Source organism: Scyliorhinus canicula, chromosome 16, assembly GCF_902713615.1.
Source record: "Scyliorhinus canicula chromosome 16, sScyCan1.1, whole genome shotgun sequence".
NCBI lineage: Eukaryota > Metazoa > Chordata > Chondrichthyes > Carcharhiniformes > Scyliorhinidae > Scyliorhinus > Scyliorhinus canicula.
This window is the reverse complement of record NC_052161.1, coordinates 845,041-870,457: the sequence shown is the minus strand read 5'-3', so window position 1 is coordinate 870,457 and position 25,417 is coordinate 845,041. Positions and strand designations below refer to the sequence as shown.

Below are 25,417 nucleotides of genomic sequence, written 5' to 3'. Positions count from 1 at the left end.
AACTGTGAGGAAAGTATATTCCTTCCCCAGGAGCGATTCCACTGACAACTGTGGATATTTTGTATTAAAACAAACTTTATTAACACAGAATTAACTTCATCAACACCCAAGGAAAAAACAAATATTCAATTAAATAAACGGTTCTTAAAAAGCAAGATCTATGAACTTTCTTTCCCATCTCTTTCTAAAGCTTCAATTAAGCAAAATCCACACCCAGGTCAAACACCACTTAATAATAAAGTTAACACTCAGTAACGTACAGACTTATTCACAAAGTCCTTGTAGAGATGCTTTCAGAAGTCAGTCTGAGAAACACAACGGGCTGGATTCTCCGTCGGCAGACCCTCCGTTTCACCGGCAGCGCACTCAGGCCTGCGGAGTTCCCGACGGCGTGAGGGTGCGCACCATGGGAACCCCCATTGACCGGCGGCCGGGGCGAAAAAACCCATCACCAGCGGGGTGCACCAGAAAACGGTGCCGGAGGATCCCATCCAACGCCTTTCCTCAGAACCCTGAGCAGGACCTCTAAAATGAAACTAACCCAGCCCCTCCCACAAATGACATCTTAGCCTGCCCAGCTGTTAACCCCTTCATCGCATCTTGACAGACATATAATCTGGATATCCTAACCCAAGTTATTGTAATAACATCACTGCAAGATACATAATTCAATATATATAACATTTCCTACATTCTTCACAATCAGACACTGTGACATTATTCTGAACTTATGGATCTCGTAGCACAAATCTTGGTTGAAAGAAGAAAATACATTTCCAGCATTGATCGATAAAGCACAGGGATGATAATGCAGGTCTGAGGTGATTCACCCAGTAACTAACACTCCTTTCCTTTTCAATATTTGTCCCATTCCCTCCAGCTGATTACATAGTTCGTCATAGTAATACAGATCCAGGATTGGCAGTATCAATTACATACCTTACCTAAGTTGCTATTTTTCAGCTATAACTGGTGCTACTCGGCTATAGGGTGCGTCACAGCTGAGCCCAGTCCTGTCCTCACTGAATAGCTACACAGGTTGAGATGCCTGTTTCTGTCTTAGCATCATTTCCCCAGTCCCAAGGATTTTAATAAACGCTGTTTAATTTGGATACGTCATTGCTTAGAATAATATCCTTACCTGTTCTACTCTAAGCATGTCAATAATCTGGTCAAAGAAGGGTGTTCTTAGTAGATCTCTGTGGACTAACAGTGTCTCCAGAGCGTTGCATGCTGCAGGATAGTCACATTTGGAATCTCGAACTGGAAACAGAAATTGGTTTTATTAAACATTCCATATACTGTGGGCATTTTACATGCTTGGCCCACAGGCTGTGACTACGCAGTTACACAGAAAAAGCAGCTCCGAATGTAAGGGACTTGCTTTCAGACTACTCGGCAGTGTCCCAACACCAGGCACATTACTGCAAACTCAATTAAGGTGGTCATTGAATTAATTTAAATCTATAGCCTTAGGTACAGAAGCAGCGATTATATCTTTTGGAGAAAGATTTGGATTGATTTGAAATTGAGCAGACAAATGCAAAAGGAATTGAAACATTTATCATTGTGAAATATTGTAAATACAGCAAAAAGAAAAAGTATTGCAGGCAAACGTCGAGGTATTCCCCCTTGATGGGAGATAGGATAAATAAAATAAATGCCAAGTAGCCTGCTAACCAGAGAGGTAGAGGTGAAGATGAAACAAAGTGAGTGTATGACAGATGTCGGGTACAAAATACAATGGAGACTCAGGCTGGATATAGAAGGCGCAGAGGGGAAGTAAAAAAAACAATAAGAAAAGCAAGGAGAGAGTGTGAAACGAGACAGGGAGCTGGGGGTAGTGACAGAGGACTGGAGAACATAAGAACTAGGAGCAGGAGTCGGCCATCTGGCCCCTCGAGCCTGCTCCGCCATTCAATTAGATCATGGCTGATCTTTTGTGGACTCAACTCCACTTTCCCGCCCAAACACCATAACCCTTAATCCCTTTATTCTTCAAAAAACTATCTATCTTTACCTTAAAAACATTTAATGAAGGAGCTTCAACTGCTTCACTGGGCAAGGAATTCCATAGATTCACAACCCTTTGAGTGAAGAAGTTCCTCCTCAACTCAGTCCTAAATCTACTTCCCCTTATTTTGAGGCTATGCCCCCCGAGTTCTGCTTTCACCCACCAGTGGAAACAACCTGCCCGCATCTATACTATCATAGTTTTATATGTTTCTATAAGATCCCCCCTCATCCTTCTAAATTCCAACGAGTACAGTCCCAGTCTACTCAACCTCTCCTCGTAATCCAACCCCTTCAGCTCTGGGATTAACCTAGTGAATCTCCTCTGCACACCCTCCAGCGCCAGTATGTCCTTTCTCAGGTAAGGAGACCAAAAATGAACACAATACTCCAGGTGTGGCCTCACTAACACCTTATACAATTGCAGCATAACCTCCCTAGTCTTAAACTCCATCCCTCTAGCAATGAAGGACAAAACTCCATTCGCCTTCTTAATCACCTATTGCACCTGTAAACCAACTTTTTGCGACTCATGCACGAGCACACCCAGGTCTCTCTGCACAGCAGCATGTTTTCATTGGGAATGTTCTATCTTCACTATCTTCAAAAAGGAGAAGTAGGATAAACCCAGCAATTATAGACCAGTCAGCTTGACTTCAGTGGTAAGGAAACTTCTAGAAACTATAACTTGGGATCAAATCAATAGTCACTTAAGCAGGTCTTTGACAATTAAGAAAAGCCAGCATCGATTCATGAAGGGAAAGTCATGACTAACTAACTTACTGGAGCTTTTTTGAGGATAATGGAGAAAGTTAATAAGGGTGATGCTGTTGACGTGATGTATATGGGTTTTCAAAAGGCTTTTAGACTATAAGAATATAAGACCATAAGACATAGGAGCAGAATTAAGCCACTCAGCCCATTGAGTCTGCTGCGCAATTCAATCATGGCGGATATTTTCTCATCCCCATTCGCCTGCATTCTCCCCATAACCCCTGATCCCCTTATTAATCAAGAACCCACCTATCTCTGTCTTAAAGACACTCAGTGATTTGGCCTCCACAGCCTTCTGTGACAAAGCGTTCCGCAGACTCACCACCCTCTGGCTGAAGAAATTCCTCCTCATCTCTGTTTTAAAGGATCGCCTCTTTAGTCTGAGATTGTGTCCTCTGCTTCTATTTCCTACAAGTGGAAACATCCTCTCCACATTCACTCTATCCAGGCCTCGCAGTATCCTGTAAGTTTCAATAAGGTCCGCCCCTCATCCTTCTAAACTCCAACGAGTACAAACCCAGAGTCCTCAACTGACAAGCTCTTCATTCCAGGGATCATTCTTGTGAACCTCCTCTGGACCGTTTCCAAGGCTGGCACATCCTTCCTTAGATACGGGGCCCAAAACTGCTCACAATACTCCAAATGGGGTCTGACCAGAGCATAATACAGCCTCAGAAGTACATCCCGGGTCTTGTATTCTAGTCCTCTCGACATGAATGCTAACATTGCATTTGCCTTCCTAATTGCCGACTGAACCTGCACGTTAAGCTTAAGAGAATCGCGAACAAGGACTCCCAAGTCCCTTTGTGCTTCTGATTTCCTAAGCATTTCCCCATTTAGAAAATAGTCTATACCTCCTCCATTCCTCCTTCCAAAGTGCATAACCTCACACTTTTCCACATTGTATTCCATCTGCCACGTCATTGCCCACTCCTAGCCTATCCATGTCCTTCTGCAGCCCCCTTGCTTCCTCAATACTACCTGTCCCTCTACAAATATTTGTATCATCTGTAAACTTAGCAACAGTGCCTTCAGTACCTTCCTCCAGATCATTAAAGTATATTATGAAAAGTTATGGCCCCACACCGACCCCTGAGGCACATCACTAGTCACCGGCTGCCCCTTTATCCCCACTCTCTGCCTTCTGCCAATCAGCCAATCCTCTATCCATGCCAGGATCTTACCCTTAACACCATGGGCTCTTAACTTATTTAACAGTCTCCTATGCAGCACCTTGTCAAAGGTCTTCTGGAAATCTAAATAAATCACATCCACTAGTTCTCCTTTGTCTAACTTCCTTGTTACTTCCTCAAAGAACTCTAACAGATTTGTCAGACACGACCTCCCTTTTACGAAGCCATGTTGACTCAATCCTATTTTACCATGCACTTCCAAATACTTTGCGATCTCATCTTTAATAATGGACTCAAAAATCTTACCAATGCCCAAAGTCAGGCTAACCGGTCTATAGTTTCCCATCTTCTGCCTCCCTCCCTTCTTAAACAGCCACTTTATAAATGAAAGCCTGCATTGACTTTTTCTATTGACTCACCACACTGTGTTAACCAGTAACCTTCCATGTTGCTATTCAGAGACATAGAACATAGAACAGTACAGCACAGAACAGGCCCTTCGGCCCTCGATGTTGTGCCGAGCAATGATCACCCTACTCAAACCCACGTATCCACCCTATACCCGTAACCCAACAACCCCCCCCCCCCCCCCCCCCCTTAACCTTACTTTTTAGGACACTACGGGCAATTTAGCATGGCCAATCCACCTAACCCGCACATCTTTGGACTGTGGGAGGAAACCGGAGCACCCGGAGGAAACCCACGCAGACACGGGGAGGACGTGCAGACTCCGCACAGACAGTGACCCAAGCCGGGAATCGAACCTGGGACCCTGGAGCTGTGAAGCATTTATGCTAACCACCATGCTGCCCTGACTTTGCAACCCAATGGGTCAAGAGGAAAGTTAAAAGTTTTCTGTGGAGACAGCCTGATTGGGGTGATATTGTGGTACAAACTCCAATCTTACTGTGTTAATGATCTCTCTCACCTGGTCTGTAACACTTGGGAGAAACCTGTTTTCCATTCTGGTTCTATTGCCAGCCCTGACTCACCGATCTTGATGGCTTTTTCTATATTAGCGTCGGAATCCAGGTAGACGTGGCAAATGCCCTCACTGTGCCCCATGACTGGAATGCCTTTCGATGCTTTTTGAATGTCTCGGACCAATTGGGAGGAGCCTCGAGGGATGATCAGATCGATGAGTTTATCCAATCTGCAGAGATCTTCGACTTCGTCACGAGTGCTAACCTGAAACACAAACACAGCCCCTCTCAAAAAATACTCACCAGAAATCAGATCTAATCTACTGGCCCATTTATTACATGGAACAATAGGATATTCTGCACAGAAAGCACTGACCCATCAAATACACACAGTGCTTCCTTCCGTCAATCTAACCTCACTTCCCTATTCACACCTCAAACCCGTAAATATTGCCCGCAGTTTAATCCGACCTGCCTCACTCCCAAATCAAATATTTCCACTTTCAGTCAAATTTTTAATTTTGTTTGCAAAATAGTCTCTTCACTCTGCTCTAACAATGCTCTGTGTCAGAGAATTCCATTTTCTAACCACACTCTCTGAAACATTTCTTGTGAAAGGTCCTTTTGTGATTATCTTCAGTTTATGCTGTATTATTAACTTTTGATCGGTTGACAATCTCGGCTTCCTGTTGACCTCAGGCTCAATTTCAAGCTCAGATCATAAGTCAGAACTACATCCTTCCATTGACACCACCCACCTCAATGGAAACCCTCATCGCCACATCCACGCTCAATTATTCCTTTGTTCGCCTGCCATACTCTATCTTTACAATCTCCACTTATCCAAACTTCTGCACCCCAAAGCCTAACTTTCTCCAGGTTTCATTCACAATTCAGTCTCCACAGGCAAACGGTGAAGCAACACCTCAAATCAACAACTGAGTTCCAGAGTGCAACCGGGCGGAACCTCAAGCAACAACATAGTCAGTTCCTCGTCACTCAGCCAAAAGCTTCAATCAGTACCTACCAGATGAATTGTGTCCTTGACACCATGGAGGGAAAGTGCTTCCTGGGTCAAATGGTGCAGGATTTGGTTGCTGTGGGCTGCCTCTTTTCCTCCCTTCAATAACAGGCCGTTTCCACTCGCTATTGCCAAGGCAGAAACCTAGCAAATGTAAATAAATACTCATTTACAAATTGTTTATAATTGTGATGATTTGCTATTAGTCTGGACATGCAACAACTCTTGGCCAGTCGAAGCGCATCAATAAACGTGCTCAGTTTGTTAAAATCGTTAACTGGACACTGGCCATATTGCCAAAGGAAAAGGGCTAAGATGAGCGTGAGGCCAGGTGTAACTCCTGGATCTGGTCTGGATCTGGTATGTCTGTCTTGTGGGGACCATGAATTGGATTCAATTTGAATTGGTTTTGGAGCAGGCAAGGAGCTGGATTAGGGGTTCGCCCCTGTCCACACTCTGAGCCCTGGCTTTGTAACTCTGATAAAGTAATTTTAAAAACCCCAGTTTACTTCAGATACTGAGCAAGCGACTTGGCAAATGTTATTATTACTTTAAAAGTGTGTAAAAGTGTGATATTATGGAAGTTGTTCAGTGGCAGCAGCAAAACTTTTTTTTTGTTGTTATAAATTTAGATTACCCAATTATTTTTTCTATTAAGGGGCAATTTAACGTGGCCAATCCACCTACCCTGCACATTTTTGGGTTGTGGGGGCGAAACCCACGCAGACACGGGGAGAATGCGCAAACTCCACACGGACAGTGACCCAGAGCCGGGATTGAACCTGGGACCTCAGCGCCGTGAGGCGGTTGTGCTAACCACTAGGCCACCGTGCTGCCCTGCAGCAGCGAAACTTGACCTATTACAAAAAATTGTTAAAATATCATTTGACTAAATAACAAGCAGAATACACTCCAAAAGTCACTCGCTTGTCATGAAGGCCTTTGAGACTTGATGAGATGTCATTTAAATTTTCTCATATTTCTTTCATTCCTCAATATTAAATTTCAAATATGCAGAACAATCCCGGCTGCTCAATGTGCTCTGGATGTCCAGAATGTACATAGTTTACCAGATAGGTGCCCTAACCAGAAATAATGTTCTTTGTTCTAATAATCTGTGCTCTATTCCTCTGCCTGTCTTCAGAAAGAATGACATGAGTAATGTACCGGGAGTTCTGAGAAGCACGAGTTTTAGTGAAGACCTGAAGGAAATTAGTATTAGTAAAGAAATAATTTTGGGGAAATTATTGGGATTCAAGACGGCCGGATAATCTCCATCCCAGAGTACTTAAGGACGTGGCCCTGGAAATAGTAGATCCATTGGGGGTCATTTTCCAAAATTGTTGGACTCTGGAATGGTCCCTTCAGATTGGAGTGCAGCGAATGTAACCTCGCTATTCAAAAAGGGACGTAGAGAGAAAAAAAGGAACTATAGACCAGTGAGCCTAACGTCGGTAGTAGGGAAGTTGCTGGAGTCCATTGTCAAGGATTCACAGCACAGCATTTGGAAAGCAGTGGTCTAATCAGACAAAGTCAACATGGATTTAGGAAAGGAAAATCGTGTTTGACAAATCTACTAGAATTCTTTGAAGATGCATCTCGGAAAGTTGACCAGGGAGAGCCGGTGGTTTATTTAGACTTTCAGAAGGTTTTCAACAAGGTCTCACAAAGCAGATTAATATGTCAAATTAAAGTGCATGGGATTACGGGTAGTGTCTGGAGGTGGTTAGCAAACAGGAAGCAAAAAGTTGGAATAAATAGGTCTTTTTATGACTCGTGGGGTACCGCAGGGATCTGTGTAAGGACCCCAACTGTTCACATTATATATTAATGATTTGGACGAGGGAACTAAATGTATTATCTCCAAATGTCCAGATGATACAAAGTTGGGTGGGAGGGTGAGCTGTGAGGAGGATGCAGAGATGCTTCAGCTGGATTTGGACAGGCTGAGTGAGTGGGTACATGCATGGCAGATACAGTATAATGTGGATAAATGTGAGGTTATCCACTTCGGTAGCAAAAATAGGCAGGCAGATTATTATTTGAGTGGGTATAAATTGAGAGAGGCGGATACTCAGCGAGACCTTGGTGTCCTCGTGCATCAGTCACTGAAAGTAAGCTCGCAGGTACAGCAGGCAGTAAAGAAGGCCAATGGTATGTTGCCTTTCATAGCGAGAGGATTTGAGTATAGGAATAGAGATGTTTTACTGCAATTGTATAGGGCATTGGTATGGTCACACCTGGAGTATTGTGAGCAGTTTTGGTGTCCTTATCTGAGGAAGGATGTTCTTGCTATGGAGGGAGCGCAGCGAAGGTTTACCAGGCTGATTCCTGGGATGGCGGGACTGTCACATGAGGAGAGACTAAGTCGGTTAGGATTATATTCATTGGAGTTTAGAAGAGTGAGAGGGGATCTCATAGAAACTTACAAAATTCTCACAGGATTAGACAGGGTAGATTCAGGAAGAATGTTCCCGATGGTGGGGGAATTCAGAGCCAGGGGGCATAGTTTGAGGATAAGGGGTAAAACTTTTCGGACTGAGGTGAGGAGAAATTTCTTCACCCAGAGAGCGGGGAATCTGTGGAATTCACTACCACAGAAAGTAGATTCTCCAGCTATTATTTATGGGACCACAGATTCTGTGGGGATTGGACAGTAAGCAGAGTTTTACAGCACATTGGAGGCCATTCTGCCAGTCTGTGCCTGTACTGGCTCTGTGCTAATACATTGCCTGGTGCTCTCCTCATACCTTCTCTTTTCAGCTTTATTTTCCCTGAAAACATGCATTGTCCTCTGGCTCAATGAATCCCTGGGGTAAACTATTCCATACGCCAGCAATCCATTGTGAATGAAAACCTCTCTTCAGCACTCTCATCATTTTTGGTGATCATTTTAAATTTATGACCTCCCATCACCAAGCCTCCATCCCGTGTTTTACCCAGTCTCTTTTAGACTTTTCATAACTTTAAAAAACTTTGATCAAACCTCCTTCGAGGCCACAGTCTCAGTATCTCGAGTCCCTCGCCACTATAGTAATCCATCCTTGGAACCTGACAAATCTAATGTGTCCCTCTAAAATTCCCTCTGGTCTTAATTTACTATTTACAGTGAGACGCTCAAGGACAGTTCACATTGCGAGCTATAGCCACACCATGTGGGGAGGTAGTGACATTGTGGTACCGTTGCTGATGGTTCACATTGCGAGCTATAGCCACACCATGTGGGGAGGTAGTGACATTGTGGTACCGTTGCTGACGGTTCACATTGCGAGCTATAGCCACACCATGTGGGGAGGTAGTGACATTGTGGCACCGTTGCTGGATTAGTAATCCAGGCATAAAGATAATGCTCTGTACACTTAGGTTTGAAGCTTTCCTCATTTGTATTCAACAAAAATCTGGAATTAAAAGTCTATTGTTGACCATGTAACCATCTTGGATTGTTGTAAAAACTCATCTGGTTCACTTCCTTTAGAGAAGGAAATCTGCCGTCCTTGCCTGGTCTGTGTGACTCTTAAATGCCCACCCACCAGAGTAAACTTTCACTATCACTCCATCCATGCTCTTCATCCCTCCTGTGTGACATTCCGCTGCCTCAGTTGCAGCCCCCATATCCTTCTGACTCTGACCCATTCCTCGCCTTCCCCACACGTTCCAATCCATAAACCTCTTCACCTGGGGGAGACAGTCTGGACGAGATTCAAAAATCACCAACAGGACACCAATGGGAACAGTTATCTGCTCCAGATCCAGTCCCTTTGCGACTCTGGTCCTCCTGATCAAGCGGCCCACACTGTCCTGAGCAGATGTTGCAATCTGACGCAGGCCGATGGCCAGGCTGTTTAACTTCGCTGTGGTCAGGGACAATCGTTTTAACAACGGCTGTGACAGTTGCCCTGCTCCGGAGAAAGAAAGAAGATGCATAAGTAATTTTTAATTATAATTCTCATCACAACACTTTGAAGTTCAGTTGTTAGAACTGATTGAATGTCAGAAATGAAAATGAAATGAAATGAAAATTACTTATTGTCACGAGTAGGCTTCAAATGAAGTTACTGTGAAAAGCCCCTAGTCGCCACATTCCGGCGCCTGTTCGGGGAGGCTGGTACGGGAATTGAACCGTGCTGCTGGCCTGCCTTGGTCTGCTTTCAAAGCCAGCGATTTAGCCCTGTGCTAAACCAGACCCTAAAACTCGAGGTGCAGATAATATGAGAAGCTCGCTGATTATCCTGGTGACCAGTTTACAAAGGTGAATTTAAAGTTTAATAAACTGTGAAAATATTTCTGCAGATTGGCACAAAGTGGAAGTATGTGTATTAAGGGTCGGAGTTAGCTTTTCCTTCATGGTTTAAACCCAGGTTTGTACTGGCTGCGGAATACAAGACCACAAGACATGGGGCACAAGTTGTCCATCTAGACTGCTCCGCTAATCACTGAGATCATGACTGATCTGATATAATCCTCAGCTCTACTTTCTCGCCTTATCCCCACAGTGGGCAGCACGGTAGCACAGTGGTTAGCACTGTTGTTTCACTGTGCCAGGGACCTGGGTTCAATTCCCGGCTTGGGTCACTGTCTGTGCAGAGTCTGCGTGGGTTTCCTCCGGATACTCCGGTTTCCTCCCACCGTCCAAAGACATGCGGTTAGGTGAATTGGACATTCTGAATTCTCCCTCTGTGTACCCGAACAGCTGCCGGAATGTGGCGACTAGGAGCTTTTCACAGTAACTTCATTACAGTAATGCACGCCTACTTGTGACAATAAAGATTTTTTTTAAACCTTGATTAAAGATTTGTCTCTCTCAGCCTTGAATATACCTGGCACCCCAGCCTCTACAGCTCTCTGCGGTAAAGAATTCCACACATCACGACCCTCTGAGAGAGGAAATTCCTCCTCATCGCTGTCGTAAATGGGTGAACCCTCACTCTGAGATTCTGCCCTCTGGTCCGAGACTTTCCCACACGGGGGAACAACCTCTCAGCATCGGCCCTGTCAAACCGCCTGAGAATACAATCACCCCTTATTCCTCAAAATTCCAATAAACACAGGTCCAACTTACTCAACCTCTCCTCATAAGAAAATCCCTCCATACCCGGGATCAACCCAGTGAACCGTCTCTGGACGACCTCCAATGCCGCTATTTCTTTATTCAGATAAGGGGATCAAAAGTGTTCACAGTATCCCAGCTGTGTTTTTTTTATACTAATTTTTTACGGGATGTGGACGTCGCTGGTTAGGCCAGCATTTATTGCCCATCCCCAGTCGCCCTACAGAAGGTGGTGGTGAGCTGCCTTCTTGAACCGCTGCAGTCCCTGAGGTATAGGTACACCCACTGTGCTGTTAGGGAGGGAGTTCCGGAATTATGACCCAGCGACAGTGAAGGAACGGCCGATATATTTCCAAGTCAGGGTGGTGCGTGACTTGGAGGGGAACCTCCAGGTGGTGGGGTTCCCAGGTATCTGCTGCTCTTGTCCTTCTAGATGGTAAAGGTCTTGGGTTTAAAAGGTGCTGTCTGAGGAACCTTGGTGAGTTCCTGCAGGGCATCTTGTAGATGGTACACACGGCTTCCATTGTGCGTCAGTGGTGGAGGGAGTGAATGTTTGTGGAAGGGGTGACAATCAGGCGGGCTGTTTTGAGCTTCTGCCGACCCGACCCAACCCAACCCGACACCCCCTCCTGGTCTGACCCAAACCAAACCCCCCTCCCAGCCGTAACTGACCTGGCTCCCAGCTCAACTTCCTTTTCTGAATAAAGGTGTTACATTTTCAGTTTTCTAATCCTCTGGAGCTTTTGCAGAATTTAGGATTCTTGGAAGATTACTATCAGTGCATTCACTCTCTCTGTAGCAACTTCCTTTAATATCCTGAGATGTAACCAATCAGATCCAGGGGATTTATCAGCCTTTAGAACCGTTTTGTTTCCCCAGTACTTTTTCCCCCCCCGAGTGATTGTGGTTGTATTTATTTCTTCCGCTCATTTAGTATTTTACTCATTTAGTATTTTTGGCTCTCTCCCCCCCTGAAGACTGACACAAAGTATTTATTTAACTCCAGCCATTTCCCAGTTCCCCATTATTATTTCCCCATTATTATTTTCTATGTTCACTTTGACCTCTCTTCCTTTTTATATATTTAAACAATGTCTTACTGTCTATCTTTATATTAGAATCATAGAATTTACAGTGCATAAGGAGGCCATTCGGCCTATCAAGTCTGTACTAGCCCTTGGAAAGAACACCCCACTTAAACCCACACCTCCTATTCCATCCTATTCCCATAATCCCAGTAATCCCACCTAACCTTTTGGACACTTAGGGACATTTGAGCATGGCCATGCCACCTAACCTGCACATCTTTACACTGTGGGAGGAAACCGGAGCACCCGGAGGAAACCCACCCAGACACGGGGAGAAAGTACAAACACAGACAGTTACCCGAGGCCGGAATTGAACCCGGGTCCCTGGCGCTGTGAGACAGCAGTGCTAACCACTGTGCCACCGTGCCACCCAAAACTTGGACATTGAACATTTATTATTGAAATCATAGAATCACCAGAGTGCAGAAGGAGGCCATTCGGCCCATCGAGTCTGCACCGACCCTACGATAGAGCATTCGACCCAGGCTCACGCCCCTTAACCCCACCTAACTTTTGGACACTAAGGGAAGATTTGGCATGGCCAATCCACCGTGGACTGTGGGAAGGAACCGGAGCATCCGGAGGAAACCCACGCAAACACAGGGAGGCCGTGCAAACCCCAGACGGACTGTCACCCAAGGCCAGAATTGAACCTGGGTCCTCGGCACTGGGAGGCAGCAGTGCTAACCATTGTGCCTTGTTCTATGAGATTGGTCTGAACAATCTTAGTATATGCTGGTCTTATATCACAACTTAAGGGGTGAATCATTGAGAAGGTGTAGGCGAAGGGCGAGGACAACATTTAGCTTAAATTCTGCAGTGTTGGGATCGACTCCAATGGGTTAATGAACTAGAATCGCAAGAATTCACTTAAAGTTTGGGAATACCCAGAGTGACAGGTACACAAGGCCCCTTTTCCCAAATCTCCCAAATTATATGACAGATAATAAAACCAAAAGATCTTTGTCCTGACCCAAGGCCACTGCCTTCTCCATGTCTCTTTTGTTAGATTTCAGGATCTCATCTCTATTGTCTGTCAGCAGGTCAGCCAGCCTGTGGATGATGTCAGCTCTCTGCACAAAAGAAAGAGAGGAATCAAAATACAGATTGTTCTAAACCGCACGGGTCGCACAGGATCTGGACACTCCACAACCTTGGGGAGCTTGCAGAATGTGAGCTCCCCCGGTAAAAAGGGTGGGGGGGGGGGGGGGGGGCTTAACGATGTTCACTTGACTTTGTATAAATAGAGTCAGCAAGTCAGGCACTGACTAAAGAAGACCCAGCCATAAATCATGTTGTAAAATAAAGTAAGTTTTGTTTTATTGGTGAGGACTCTTTGTTGCCCCTTACTAAACTGGCGATGAGGAGATAGGCCGGTTCACTATCGATGCAGCTCAGCCACAATCTTTCTAGGACACAGTTTAGCATTTTCCTTCAATTATGTTTCTCCAAATATGGTTGGATGTGTTTGATGCCGGACTGGAAGATTGGAATAGTGCACACAGAGGATGTGGTGCTTTTTCTGGGCCAATAATATCGCGGAGAATGACAGCCAGGCAGTCATTTTGCTTCCTGCTCGCAGCATGCACACACTCAGAGTGAAAAGGAGCCCTAGCTACCCAGTAGCCCCAGACGCTAAAACATTCGATAAGCTTGACAAGTTAGTGGGGCAACATTTTAATCCAAACCTGTCGGTAATAGTACAGCGGTAAAGGTTTAATACGCCTGAAAGTACTCCAGGTGAGTCCATCACTGAGTTTTTATCGAGGTTGTGGAAAATTGCAGAGTTCTGTGAATATGGTACTGCCTTGTCTGAAATGCTACAGGACCGCTTGGTTTGCGGCATAAACAATGCAGCCTCACAGAAGAAGCTGGTGGCCGAACCTTCTCTAACTTTGCAACAGGCTGTCCAGATTGTGTTGTCCTGCAAAAACACAAAGCAAGGAGTGCAGGAGGTACAGGGAATGGAGTTGAACACATTAGGGCACGTCCCATTCCGTCCTGGGGGCCCTCCCCATCCCACTGCTTTTCCCTGGACTGAACGTTGTAAATACCCGACCCGGTGGCCGAAGAACGGGCGTTCCTGGTGGGACTCTTCCTCAGAGTCCAAAGAGGAGGAGCCAGGTCATTGCGGAGTTTGTGGTCACCGATCCTGGCATGTGTTCAGGCCACGGGTGGATCAGAAGTCCAGACGCCCCGGTAGAGCCGCCTCCAGTTCAGGGCCAGTTCTTTCCATTTAGATGTCCCAGAGGAGGAGGATGACTGGATGTGGTTACGCTGTGCCCCCCAACCACATCCCCCCCCACCCCCGAATGGCCCCATTAAGGCTGCAGTACGAGCAAATGAACACCTGCCCGACATGGAGTTGGATACCAGCGGTCGGTCCCCATGGTCGGTCAACAGACTTCTGACCACATTAAAATGGGAGCTCAGACCATGGATTTGACAAAGACCTGATTGGCTGCCTACATGGGAGATCCATTGGATCTCACAGGCATTGCTATGACCCCGGTGCTATGACCCCGGTGCTATGACCCCGGAGCTATGACCCCGTAGCTATGACCCCGTAGCTATGACCCCGGAGCTATGACCCCGTAGTTATGACCCCGGAGCTATGACCCCGGAGCTATGACCCCGGTGCTATGACCCCGGAGCTATGACCCCGGTGCTATGACCCCGGTGCTATGACCCCGGAGCTATGACCCCGGAGCTATGACCCCGGTGCTATGACCCTGGAGCTATGACCCCGGTGCTATGACCCCGGAGCTATGACCCCGAAGCTATGACCCCGGTGCTATGACCCCGGAGCTATGACCCCGGTGCTATGACCCCGGTGCTATGACCCCGGTGCTATGACCCCGGAGCTATGACCCCGGTGCTATGACCCCGGAGCTATGACCCTGGAGCTATGACCCCGGAGCTATGACCCCGGAGCTATGACCCCGGTGCTATGACCCCGGTGCTATGACCCCGGTGCTATGACCTCGGAGCTATGACCCCGGTGCTATGACCCCAGAGGTTTATGATCCCCAGTTGACGGGCCTCCCGCTCATGGTGGTAAAAGGGCCTGGGGCCTGGCCTGTTGGGCTGCAATTCGCTGCATCACGAGCTCTCCAAATCAGGGGGTGGGGGGAGGGCCGGCGACACCTAAACAATGTTCACGTGACCTGATATAAACAGAGTTGGGCAGTCAGGCATCGACTAACGAAGACCTAGTTGAAAGCAACTTGAGCTGGAAATAATAGTTGTTGTGAAATAAAGTAAGTTTTATTTTTGCCACCAACTCAGTGTTGGACCCTTTGTTGCCCCTTCCTAAACAGAACCCCAGGATTGTATCTGTGACCCCCCCCAAACATCCCAATTACCCCACACAGAGAGGTCTTTATGCTGCTCATATTGTCAATAAACAGCCCTGGCCATGTGCTTGTTGGAACTAACATTGTCCTCCCCCCCGTGAACCTCCAATCACTTCATTGCAAAATTCACAATTACTTCAAAATAATGATGGATTTATAGAAAGTAGCTGGTGACCATGGAGTTCATGTTTCCGAAATGAAATCCGAACTTCTGCAATGAACCACACACAACCCCTGTCAGACTGGGAAACAAATAATTCAAAAGTCACTAACTTGGTCTGGATGTAGAGAAGCCAGAACCCGTCCATCAGACCGAGCCATCTCTGCCTGTTGCTCAATAGTGGGGCCTATCGGAGAGAACAGAGACAGCAATTGTGAACCCATCAGATGATTGATCAATTAAACGTCTCGGGCACAGTTTCAGCACATCAGTGTTCAATCCAGCGGCAAAAGAACAAACCCAATAAATAGTGGCTGCAGATTGGCCGTCTGTGTGCCTACTGAAGCTCACTGCAGACTAACCCCTCAATACAACTCACCTCAATGTAACTCACCTCAATACAACTCACCTCAATACAACTCACCTCAATGTAACTCACCTCAATACAACTCACCTCAATGTAACTCACCTCAATGTAACTCACCTCAATACAACTCACCTCAATACAACTCACCTCAATACAACTCACCTCAATACAACTCACCTCAATACAACTCACCTCAATACAACTCACCTCAATACAACTCACCTCAATACAACTCACCTCAATACAACTCACCTCAATGTAACTCACCTCAATACAACTCACCTCAATACAACTCACCTCAATGTAACTCACCTCAATACAACTCACCTCAATGTAACTCACCTCAATGTAACTCACCTCAATACAACTCACCTCAATGTAACTCACCTCAATACAACTCACCTCAATGTAACTCACCTCAACACAACTCACCTCAATACAACTCACCTCAATGTAACTCACCTCAATACAACTCACCTCAATACAACTCACCTCAATACAACTCACCTCAATGTAACTCACCTCAATACAACTCACCTCAATGTAACTCACCTCAATACAACTCACCTCAATACAACTCACCTCAACACAACTCACCTCAATACAACTCACCTCAATACAACTCACCTCAATACAACTCACCTCAATGTAACTCACCTCAATACAACTCACCTCAATACAACTCACCTCAATGTAACTCACCTCAATACAACTCACCTCAATGTAACTCACCTCAATGTAACTCACCTCAACACAACTCACCTCAATACAACTTACCTCAATACAACTCACCTCAATGTAACTCACCTCAATACAACTCACCTCAATACAACTCACCTCAATACAACTCACCTCAACACAACTCACCTCAATACAACTCACCTCAACACAACTCACCTCAACACAACTCACCTCAATGTAACTCACCTCAATACAACTCACCTCAATACAACTCACCTCAATACAACTCACCTCAATACAACTCACCTCAACACAACTCACCTCAACACAACTCACCTCAATGTAACTCACCTCAATGTAACTCACCTCAATGTACAATGTAACTCACCTCAATACAACTCACCTCAATACAACTCACCTCAATGTAACTCACCTCAATACAACTCACCTCAATGTAACTCACCTCAATGTAACTCACCTCAATGTAACTCACCTCAATACAACTCACCTCAATGTAACTCACCTCAATACAACTCACCTCAATGTAACTCACCTCAATGTAACTCACCTCAATGTAACTCACCTCAATACAACTCACCTCAATACAACTCACCTCAATGTAACTCACCTCAATACAACTCACCTCAATACAACTCACCTCAATACAACTCACCTCAATACAACTCACCTCAATACAACTCACCTCAATACAACTCACCTCAATACAACTCACCTCAATACAACTCACCTCAATACAACTCACCTCAACACAACTCACCTCAATACAACTCACCTCAATGTAACTCACCTCAATACAACTCACCTCAATACAACTCACCTCAATGTAACTCACCTCAATGTAACTCACCTCAGTACAACTCACCTCAATACAACTCACCTCAATACAACTCACCTCAATACAACTCACCTCAACACAACTCACCTCAACACAACTCACCTCAATGTAACTCACCTCAATGTAACTCACCTCAATGTACAATGTAACTCACCTCAATACAACTCACCTCAATACAACTCACCTCAATGTAACTCACCTCAATACAACTCACCTCAATGTAACTCACCTCAATGTAACTCACCTCAATGTAACTCACCTCAATACAACTCACCTCAATACAACTCACCTCAATACAACTCACCTCAATGTAACTCACCTCAATGTAACTCACCTCAATGTAACTCACCTCAATACAACTCACCTCAATACAACTCACCTCAATGTAACTCACCTCAATACAACTCACCTCAATACAACTCACCTCAATACAACTCACCTCAATACAACTCACCTCAATACAACTCACCTCAATACAACTCACCTCAATACAACTCACCTCAATACAACTCACCTCAATACAACTCACCTCAACACAACTCACCTCAATACAACTCACCTCAATGTAACTCACCTCAATACAACTCACCTCAATACAACTCACCTCAATGTAACTCACCTCAATGTAACTCACCTCAGTACAACTCACCTCAATACAACTCACCTCAATGTAACTCACCTCAATGTAACTCACCTCAGTACAACTCACCTCAATACAACTCACCTCAATGTAACTCACCTCAATGTAACTCACCTCAACACAACTCACCTCAACACAACTCACCTCAACACAACTCACCTCAACACAACTCACCTCAACACAACTCACCTCAACACAACTCACCTCAACACAACTCACCTCAATACAACTCACCTCAATACAACTCACCTCAATGTAACTCACCTCAATACAACTCACCTCAATGTAACTCACCTCAATGTAACTCACCTCAACACAACTCACCTCAACACAACTCACCTCAACACAACTCACCTCAATACAACTCACCTCAATGTAACTCACCTCAATACAACTCACCTCAATACAACTCACCTCAATGTAACTCACCTCAATACAACTCACCTCAATGTAACTCACCTCAATGTAACTCACCTCAATACAACTCACCTCAATACAACTCACCTCAACACAACTCACCTCAACACAACTCACCTCAACACAACTCACCTCAATACAACTCACCTCAATGTAACTCACCTCAATACAACTCACCTCAACACAACTCACCTCAATGTAACTCACCTCAATACAACTCACCTCAATGTAACTCACCTCAATACAACTCACCTCAATACAACTCACCTCAATGTAACTCACCTCAATACAACTCACCTCAATACAACTCACCTCAATACAACTCACCTCAATACAACTCACCTCAATACAACTCACCTCAACACAACTCACCTCAATGTAACTCACCTCAATACAACTCACCTCAATGTAACTCACCTCAATACAACTCACCTCAATACAACTCACCTCAATACAACTCACCTCAATGTAACTCACCTCAATACAACTCACCTCAATACAACTCACCTCAATGTAACTCACCTCAATACAACTCACCTCAATACAACTCACCTCAATGTAACTCACCTCAATACAACTCACCTCAATACAACTCACCTCAATACAACTCACCTCAATACAACTCATCTCAATACAACTCACCTCAATACAACTCACCTCAATACAACTCACCTCAACACAACTCACCTCAACACAACTCACCTCAACACAACTCACCTCAACACAACTCACCTCAATGTAACTCACCTCAATACAACTCACCTCAATACAACTCACCTCAATGTAACTCACCTCAATGTAACTCACCTCAATGTAACTCACCTCAATACAACTCACCTCAATGTAACTCACCTCAATGTAACTCACCTCAATGTAACTCACCTCAATACAACTCACCTCAATACAACTCACCTCAATGTAACTCACCTCAATGTAACTCACCTCAATACAACTCACCTCAATGTAACTCACCTCAATGTAACTCACCTCAATGTAACTCACCATCTCGGGACAGGAGGGCCAGGAAATGAAGGTGGAAAAGATAAACATTTAATACCTCCTACTTCAGAGACGGGACCCAGGCTGATACTTCAGTGCAGCACTGAGGGAATGCTGCTGTGTTGGGTTGGGCTCAATGATCTGATGAGCTGCTAAACTAGGAATCTCCTTAACCCTTTCAGATGGACTGGAAAGATCCCGCCACAGTGTCTGCAAACCAGGAGGTGAGTTCCCCCAGTGCACGGGGCAATGTTTACTCAACATCACGTTTCAACATTACAAGACCCACTATCTCGATGCTACAGAAATGCAGTTCTTTTCACTCCTTTTGCCTGAAGTGTTATTAAGGTCGTGTTTACTGTGATAATTTGTTCATTGAGTGTAATTTGTCTGTTGTTACTTTCTAATTTGTTACTTCCTAGATTTGTTAATTCGACATTTAAAAAAAAATTTTGAGTACCCAATTCATTTTTTCTTATTAAGGGGCAATTTAGCGTGGCCAATCCACCTACCCTGCACATCTTTGGGTTGTGGGGGCTAAAACCACGCAGACACTGGGAGAATGTGCAAACTCCACACGGACAGTGACCCAGAGCCGGGATCGAACCTGGGACCTCAGCGCCGTGAGGCAGCAGTGCTAACCACTAGGCCACCGTGCCGCCCTTTCGACAATCATTTTGTAGAAACCCAAGATGAGGATGCTGTTTGGGGTGAAAGGAATATTTTCTTAATTCTGTAATTTACTGAAGGAGCCTCTTTAACTAGTTGAGAAAATTGTAAATATAACCTTTCACCTCCCACCACACAGACCGCACCCACCTGCGGGTTTGACCTCCGAAAAGAACGTTCCAATTTTCTTGCCCTCCACAATGTCAGTGATTACGTGCCCGGTCACCTTTGGGTGGGTCCCACTTGCTATAGCCACAGACGTTCCTCCTTGGAGAGCCCAAAGTGCTGCTTTCACCTGTAACACACACACACACACACGTCACAAAGTAGAACAGGTGCCATATTTCAGGATGTTTCTATAAACCCAGTGATGTACAAACAGGTTACAGGCAGATTACAGCTTCTCGTTGGTACCTCACAGAACAAATTTATTGTTCGAATTTCTCCCAAACTGCTGACCATTCACTCACCACCCATCTCAATCCCCGGGAACCAGATTAAATCAAATCCCTTTTACCTTATTGTTATAACCCCCTTGGGGGGTCTAGGACTGTGCTCCGTTCGATTTGCCCCTTACACAGCTGAGTATGATCTCCGCGGATATTGGGGTGGAGTTTCCCCGGAACAAGGGAAATCCACACAGTATAAAACCGTGAGCTGGGGCTAGTCAGGGAGGGTGGTCCTTTGGGGAGAGTAGTTTGGGGATTCTGTATACCCTGTGTTCCTGTTGTCTCTCCCATCCGGGTTCTACACGTTGTATACAGCTCCCTGAGCAGTATTCAGTACTCTTCAAATTCAGCCTGCAGTCCAGACACAAATTACAAACCACGATGTATAGCACAAAAAAAACAAATATAAAATCCTGTTTGATTGCTCCCCCTTCCACAAACATTCACTCCCTCCATCACTGACCCACAATGGCAGCCGTGTGCACCATCTCCAAGATGCACTGAGGGAACTCACCAAGGTTCCTTAGGCAGCACCTTCCAAACCCAAAACTCCCATCTAGAACAGGGGTTTTCAAAGTGCAGGTCACGACCTGGGGGGGTGGGTGTCGGGAAGGTTGCGGAGTGATCGGTCGGGCGATTCCGCGGTGGCCTCGATCGCAGAAGTTCCCAACGGCCACTATCGCCATTTTTAATGAGATTGGCCGCTGCCACCATCTAAATAAGAAGGGAAGACTGTGTGCAGTCTTCTGGCCACAGGCGGCAGCAGTGAGCGGGTCACACAATCTGTACGTACACGTGGCATCAGCACCCTCTATGTACAAGCTTTTGGTGCCAAATCACAGAGAAGAGCTTCTTCCAATTTCTAGCTGCTGGCAAGCCCGGCAAGAGGACGGTGAAGATGAATCATTTTCCTTACAAGTAGGAGACAGCCAGTCACAAACACAGGCAGTGTACCTGCTGGACAGGATCACTCAACTGAATCTGCTGGAGTGAGCTGCTTGGGAGAGTCCAGGCTAGGGCAGATCAGTGCTGGTGTTCGCTCTGTACAGAGCTCCAGGACCTCTGGTTAACAGCCTACAAAGCAGAAACTTAACTCAGGAACAAAGCAGTATAAAGATGATTTCTTGAGGTATGGTTTTGTCAATTGTGCCAATGCAAATAAGAATGCAAAACACATGTGTTCTTTGCAGGAAGTACTGACAAATGAAAAGAGAAGTCTCAGATTTTGAAAGAGAAGTGGTGGATGAAAAATTCCTTTTGAGTTTGAGGCCCCAGAGTCAGTTATTAACTTAGAGCTGACTCCAAATTAAAAGACTAAGCTGCTGTACCTGACCTGTGATAACACATTAAAAACATGTCAAAAGCCTATTAGGCATCTCCCAGGAGTATCTAGTGCTGAGTAAAACAAGAATTTTGTTGCTATTGCCCTTCACGGCGACCTCCACGTGCGAGGTTGGATTTTCCATTCTTGCAAAGGTGAAGATGGCATAAAGAAACGAGCTGAAGTCGGTATCTGATACATTTATTGCCCTTGTCTCCTTTGAACTTGATTGGAGTGCGATCGTGAGGACCAAGCAGGCTCACCTGTCACATTAAAGGTAAGCGAACGTGATGTAGGTCATGAAGGTTGGCCGGCTTGGATCGCGGAGGTCTGCAGTGGGCAAAAGTGGGTCCTGGGAAGAAAGTTTGAAAAACACTAGTCTAGAAGGACAAGGGCAGTAGCTGCACGGAGATGACACCACCTGGAGGCTCCTCTCCAAGCCACACACCACCTTGACTTGGAAATATATCGTTGCTCCTTCATTATCACTGGGCCAAAATCCTGGAACCCCCCCAACCCCCTAACAGCACAGTGGGTGTACCTACTCCACAGGGACTGCAGTGGTTCACTGCCACCTTCTCAGGGGCAATTAAAGTTGGGAAATTAATGCTGGTCTTTCCCACATCCCCTGGATGAATTTTGAAAAATTGCTTTACATCAGCCCAAATGTCGTTACTGCGGAACCTTCAGCTTTTAGCGGGTCCTCGATTGGCCTGTGCTTCAGGAAACAAGTGGTCAAAACATCAGTTATTTACTGACCAACTGAGTTAGGTAGACTGAAATTCAATCTACAGCAAAGACAGATAGAAAATAACTTCACTCCTCAATTTCATGTTTTGTTGTCGAGCAGAATTAGAAATCAGTACACACAAACATACACAAACAAACACACAAACAAACACAAACATACAAACACATGAATTGGGAGCAGGAGGCCTCCGATATTTCACCCCCTTGTTAATCAAGAATCTATCCACCTCTGCCTTAATAATTCAAAGACTCAGCTTCCACTGCCTCTTGAGGAAGAGAGTTGCAGAGACTCACCCCCCTCAAAGAAAACATTTCTCATCTCCATCTTAAATGAGCGACTCTTTATTTTTAAACAGTGACCCCCCAGTTCTAGATTCTCAGACAAGAGGAAACATCCTCTCCACATCCACCCTGTCAATACCACTCAGGATCTGGTATGTTCCATTTACACTGGGTGGGGGGGGGGGGGGGGGGGGGGGGGGGGGGGGGGGGGGGGTGGAATGTGAACGAGCAGCTGAAATAAACAGACAGGTCCAAATATCTCACTGCAGATTCTGGTGGGGCGCCCAATACCAAGGCCGGTTCTAACGCACCCTCACCACTCACTGTGCGCAGTGTTCCAGAACAGCAGCTCTCAGTTTGTACCAGTCTCCAGTTCCTAAACCAGCTACATTCAGTCAGACTGCAGGGGAAGCTCTAAACTACTTCTGTACAAAACCTGGACACAGATTCTCATCAGGGATTTAGTTTTCCTCAATCTAATTCAAACAACTCTGTAACTCCAAAGAGAAGGAGCTTTCCCATTATCCCTGCAGTCTCTGTACCTCACCAGGCAGCAGTGATAGATTTACTGGGTAAAAATATTTTTAAAAGGGGCAACGGAAGGATTCCAAGTTAATGAGAAAAACAAAATGTACTTTTATTTAAATGTTAACGTGCAGTTGCAGTAGCTTCCTCCTGCGTCTTCACTAGTTCGTGCCTGACTGGTCGAACCTATTTACAAAGACACATTGGCCGGGATTCTCCCCTACCCGGCGGGGCAGGGGGGCCCCCACGGCACAGGCCCACCCGCCGATCGGTGAGCCCCGATCGCAGGCCAGGCCACCGTGGGGGCACCCCCCCCGGGGCCAGATCGCCCCTCGCCCCCCCCCCCCTCCCAGGACCCCGGAGCCCGCCCGCGCCGCCTGGTCCTGCCGGTAAGGTAGGTGGTTTGATCCACGCCGGCGGAAGAGACATGACAGCGGCGGGACTTTGGCCCATCACGGGCCAGAGAATCACCGTTGGGGAGGGGGGGGGGGGGGGGGGGGGGGGGGGGGGGGGGCGCGATTGCCTTTGTTAAGGTCGCCCCGACACTTATTGGGGGAGCTCGTATTCTGCAGGTTCCACAGGTGCGGGTTATAACAGGTATCCAGGCATGTGGGGAAATGGGGAGAAAATGGACAAATCAACCATGATCTGACTGAAGGATCAATTCCTGTTCCTCCAACCTCTTCACACAGCTACCAATCCACAGAACTGACCACACGTGGCACAGAGGGAGACAGTTAGATTACCGGTGTAGAAAAGAAAGGAACAACACAAAGTAAATGATGAACAAATTGTTCAGCAGTAAATTGAAATTCAGGTGGCCACCTGAGATATACTGAAATGTTGTAGGAGCGACTGGTTAAATAAATATGCCGAAACCTTGAAGATAGAGAGGGGGGGGGGGGGGGGACAAGAAGCTTCTGAATCTCTGCTGTCTGGATGAAGCTTCAGAATTGAGCAGGTTACAAAACATTGGACAATGCTGAATCGTTGGATGTTCACTATCTCCCCTGACTGTCATTCTAATCATTTCTCTGTTCACAGCCGGTCTCGCACCTTGGCTTCCATTCCTCCCAGGCCCACTCTGGACATTGTACCAAAGGTGATGGACTGCTGGTCTCCAGGGTAAAAGGTGTCAATAAGTTTAGCATCATCCAATCCAGGTGGACTATCAAAAAGCCCTGAAAGAAAGGAGAGCACTTTTACTAACAAATTCTCAAACCCTCAATCTGTAAACACAACCATCCACAACCCAAATTATTGGAAACAGAAGTTCATTTTGGAGTTTCATTTCTAAATTCTGATCCTTGTGTTGAAATGACTCAGTGATATCACCCTCCCCATCTCTGTAACTCCCACAGCCCAGAGATCTCTGCGTTCCTCAGAGACACCCCGATTTCCTTCCCTCCTAAACCACAGCCCCCCCCCCCCCCTGCACTCACCTTCCCAATGATCCTTAAAACCTACATCTTTGATCAAGGTTTTGCTCACCTTTCCAAACCCCTCTTTAGGTGGCAAGTTGCCCATTTTTAATTGATTAAAGCTCCTGTGGATGGCAGAATATAAATGTAAGTTGTACCTTCCCCTAACTCCCTGATATTAACACCCAATCCCATTGGATGAACAGCAGCTCCGACAGTAACTAATCTCTGCCCTTTGAATGAAGACACCAGACAGTTATGATGATGGGCCGAATGACCTCTGTCCCTGCTGTCAAACTCTATGGCTATGAACATAACATCCATCTCTTCTCTCAGTAAACAGGACAACATTGTTGGATCAAAAGCTGGGTTAGTATTTAACTAAAAGACCGACACATCTGACTTTGCTAAATTACATAAAATTACAATGTTGTAACAGTAGGCTCTGTGAGATCTAACAGATCCACATTTTCTTTTTGAAATGCCACAATTAAGTGTCTCCAGTTTGAGTTCCAAAATCCCAAT

The 25,417-nt window shown here is 45.7% G+C and overlaps 1 protein-coding gene across 2 annotated transcripts in view; it reads right to left on the bottom strand.

Moving 5' to 3' along the window:
* Positions 1-25,417, bottom strand: part of aldh18a1 (aldehyde dehydrogenase 18 family, member A1) — a 67,324-nt gene that overhangs the window by 7,304 nt on the left and 34,603 nt on the right. For both annotated transcript variants that reach the window (XM_038822115.1, XM_038822116.1), the window contains exons 8-15: positions 24,528-24,652; positions 20,295-20,439; positions 15,629-15,702; positions 12,973-13,072; positions 9,540-9,760; positions 5,871-6,008; positions 4,913-5,108; positions 1,142-1,263 (exon numbers count right to left, since the gene is read on the bottom strand). In XM_038822115.1, coding sequence (XP_038678043.1) covers positions 1,142-1,263; positions 4,913-5,108; positions 5,871-6,008; positions 9,540-9,760; positions 12,973-13,072; positions 15,629-15,702; positions 20,295-20,439; positions 24,528-24,652 — 1,121 coding nt within the window. The remainder of the gene's footprint in view (positions 1-1,141; positions 1,264-4,912; positions 5,109-5,870; positions 6,009-9,539; positions 9,761-12,972; positions 13,073-15,628; positions 15,703-20,294; positions 20,440-24,527; positions 24,653-25,417) is intronic.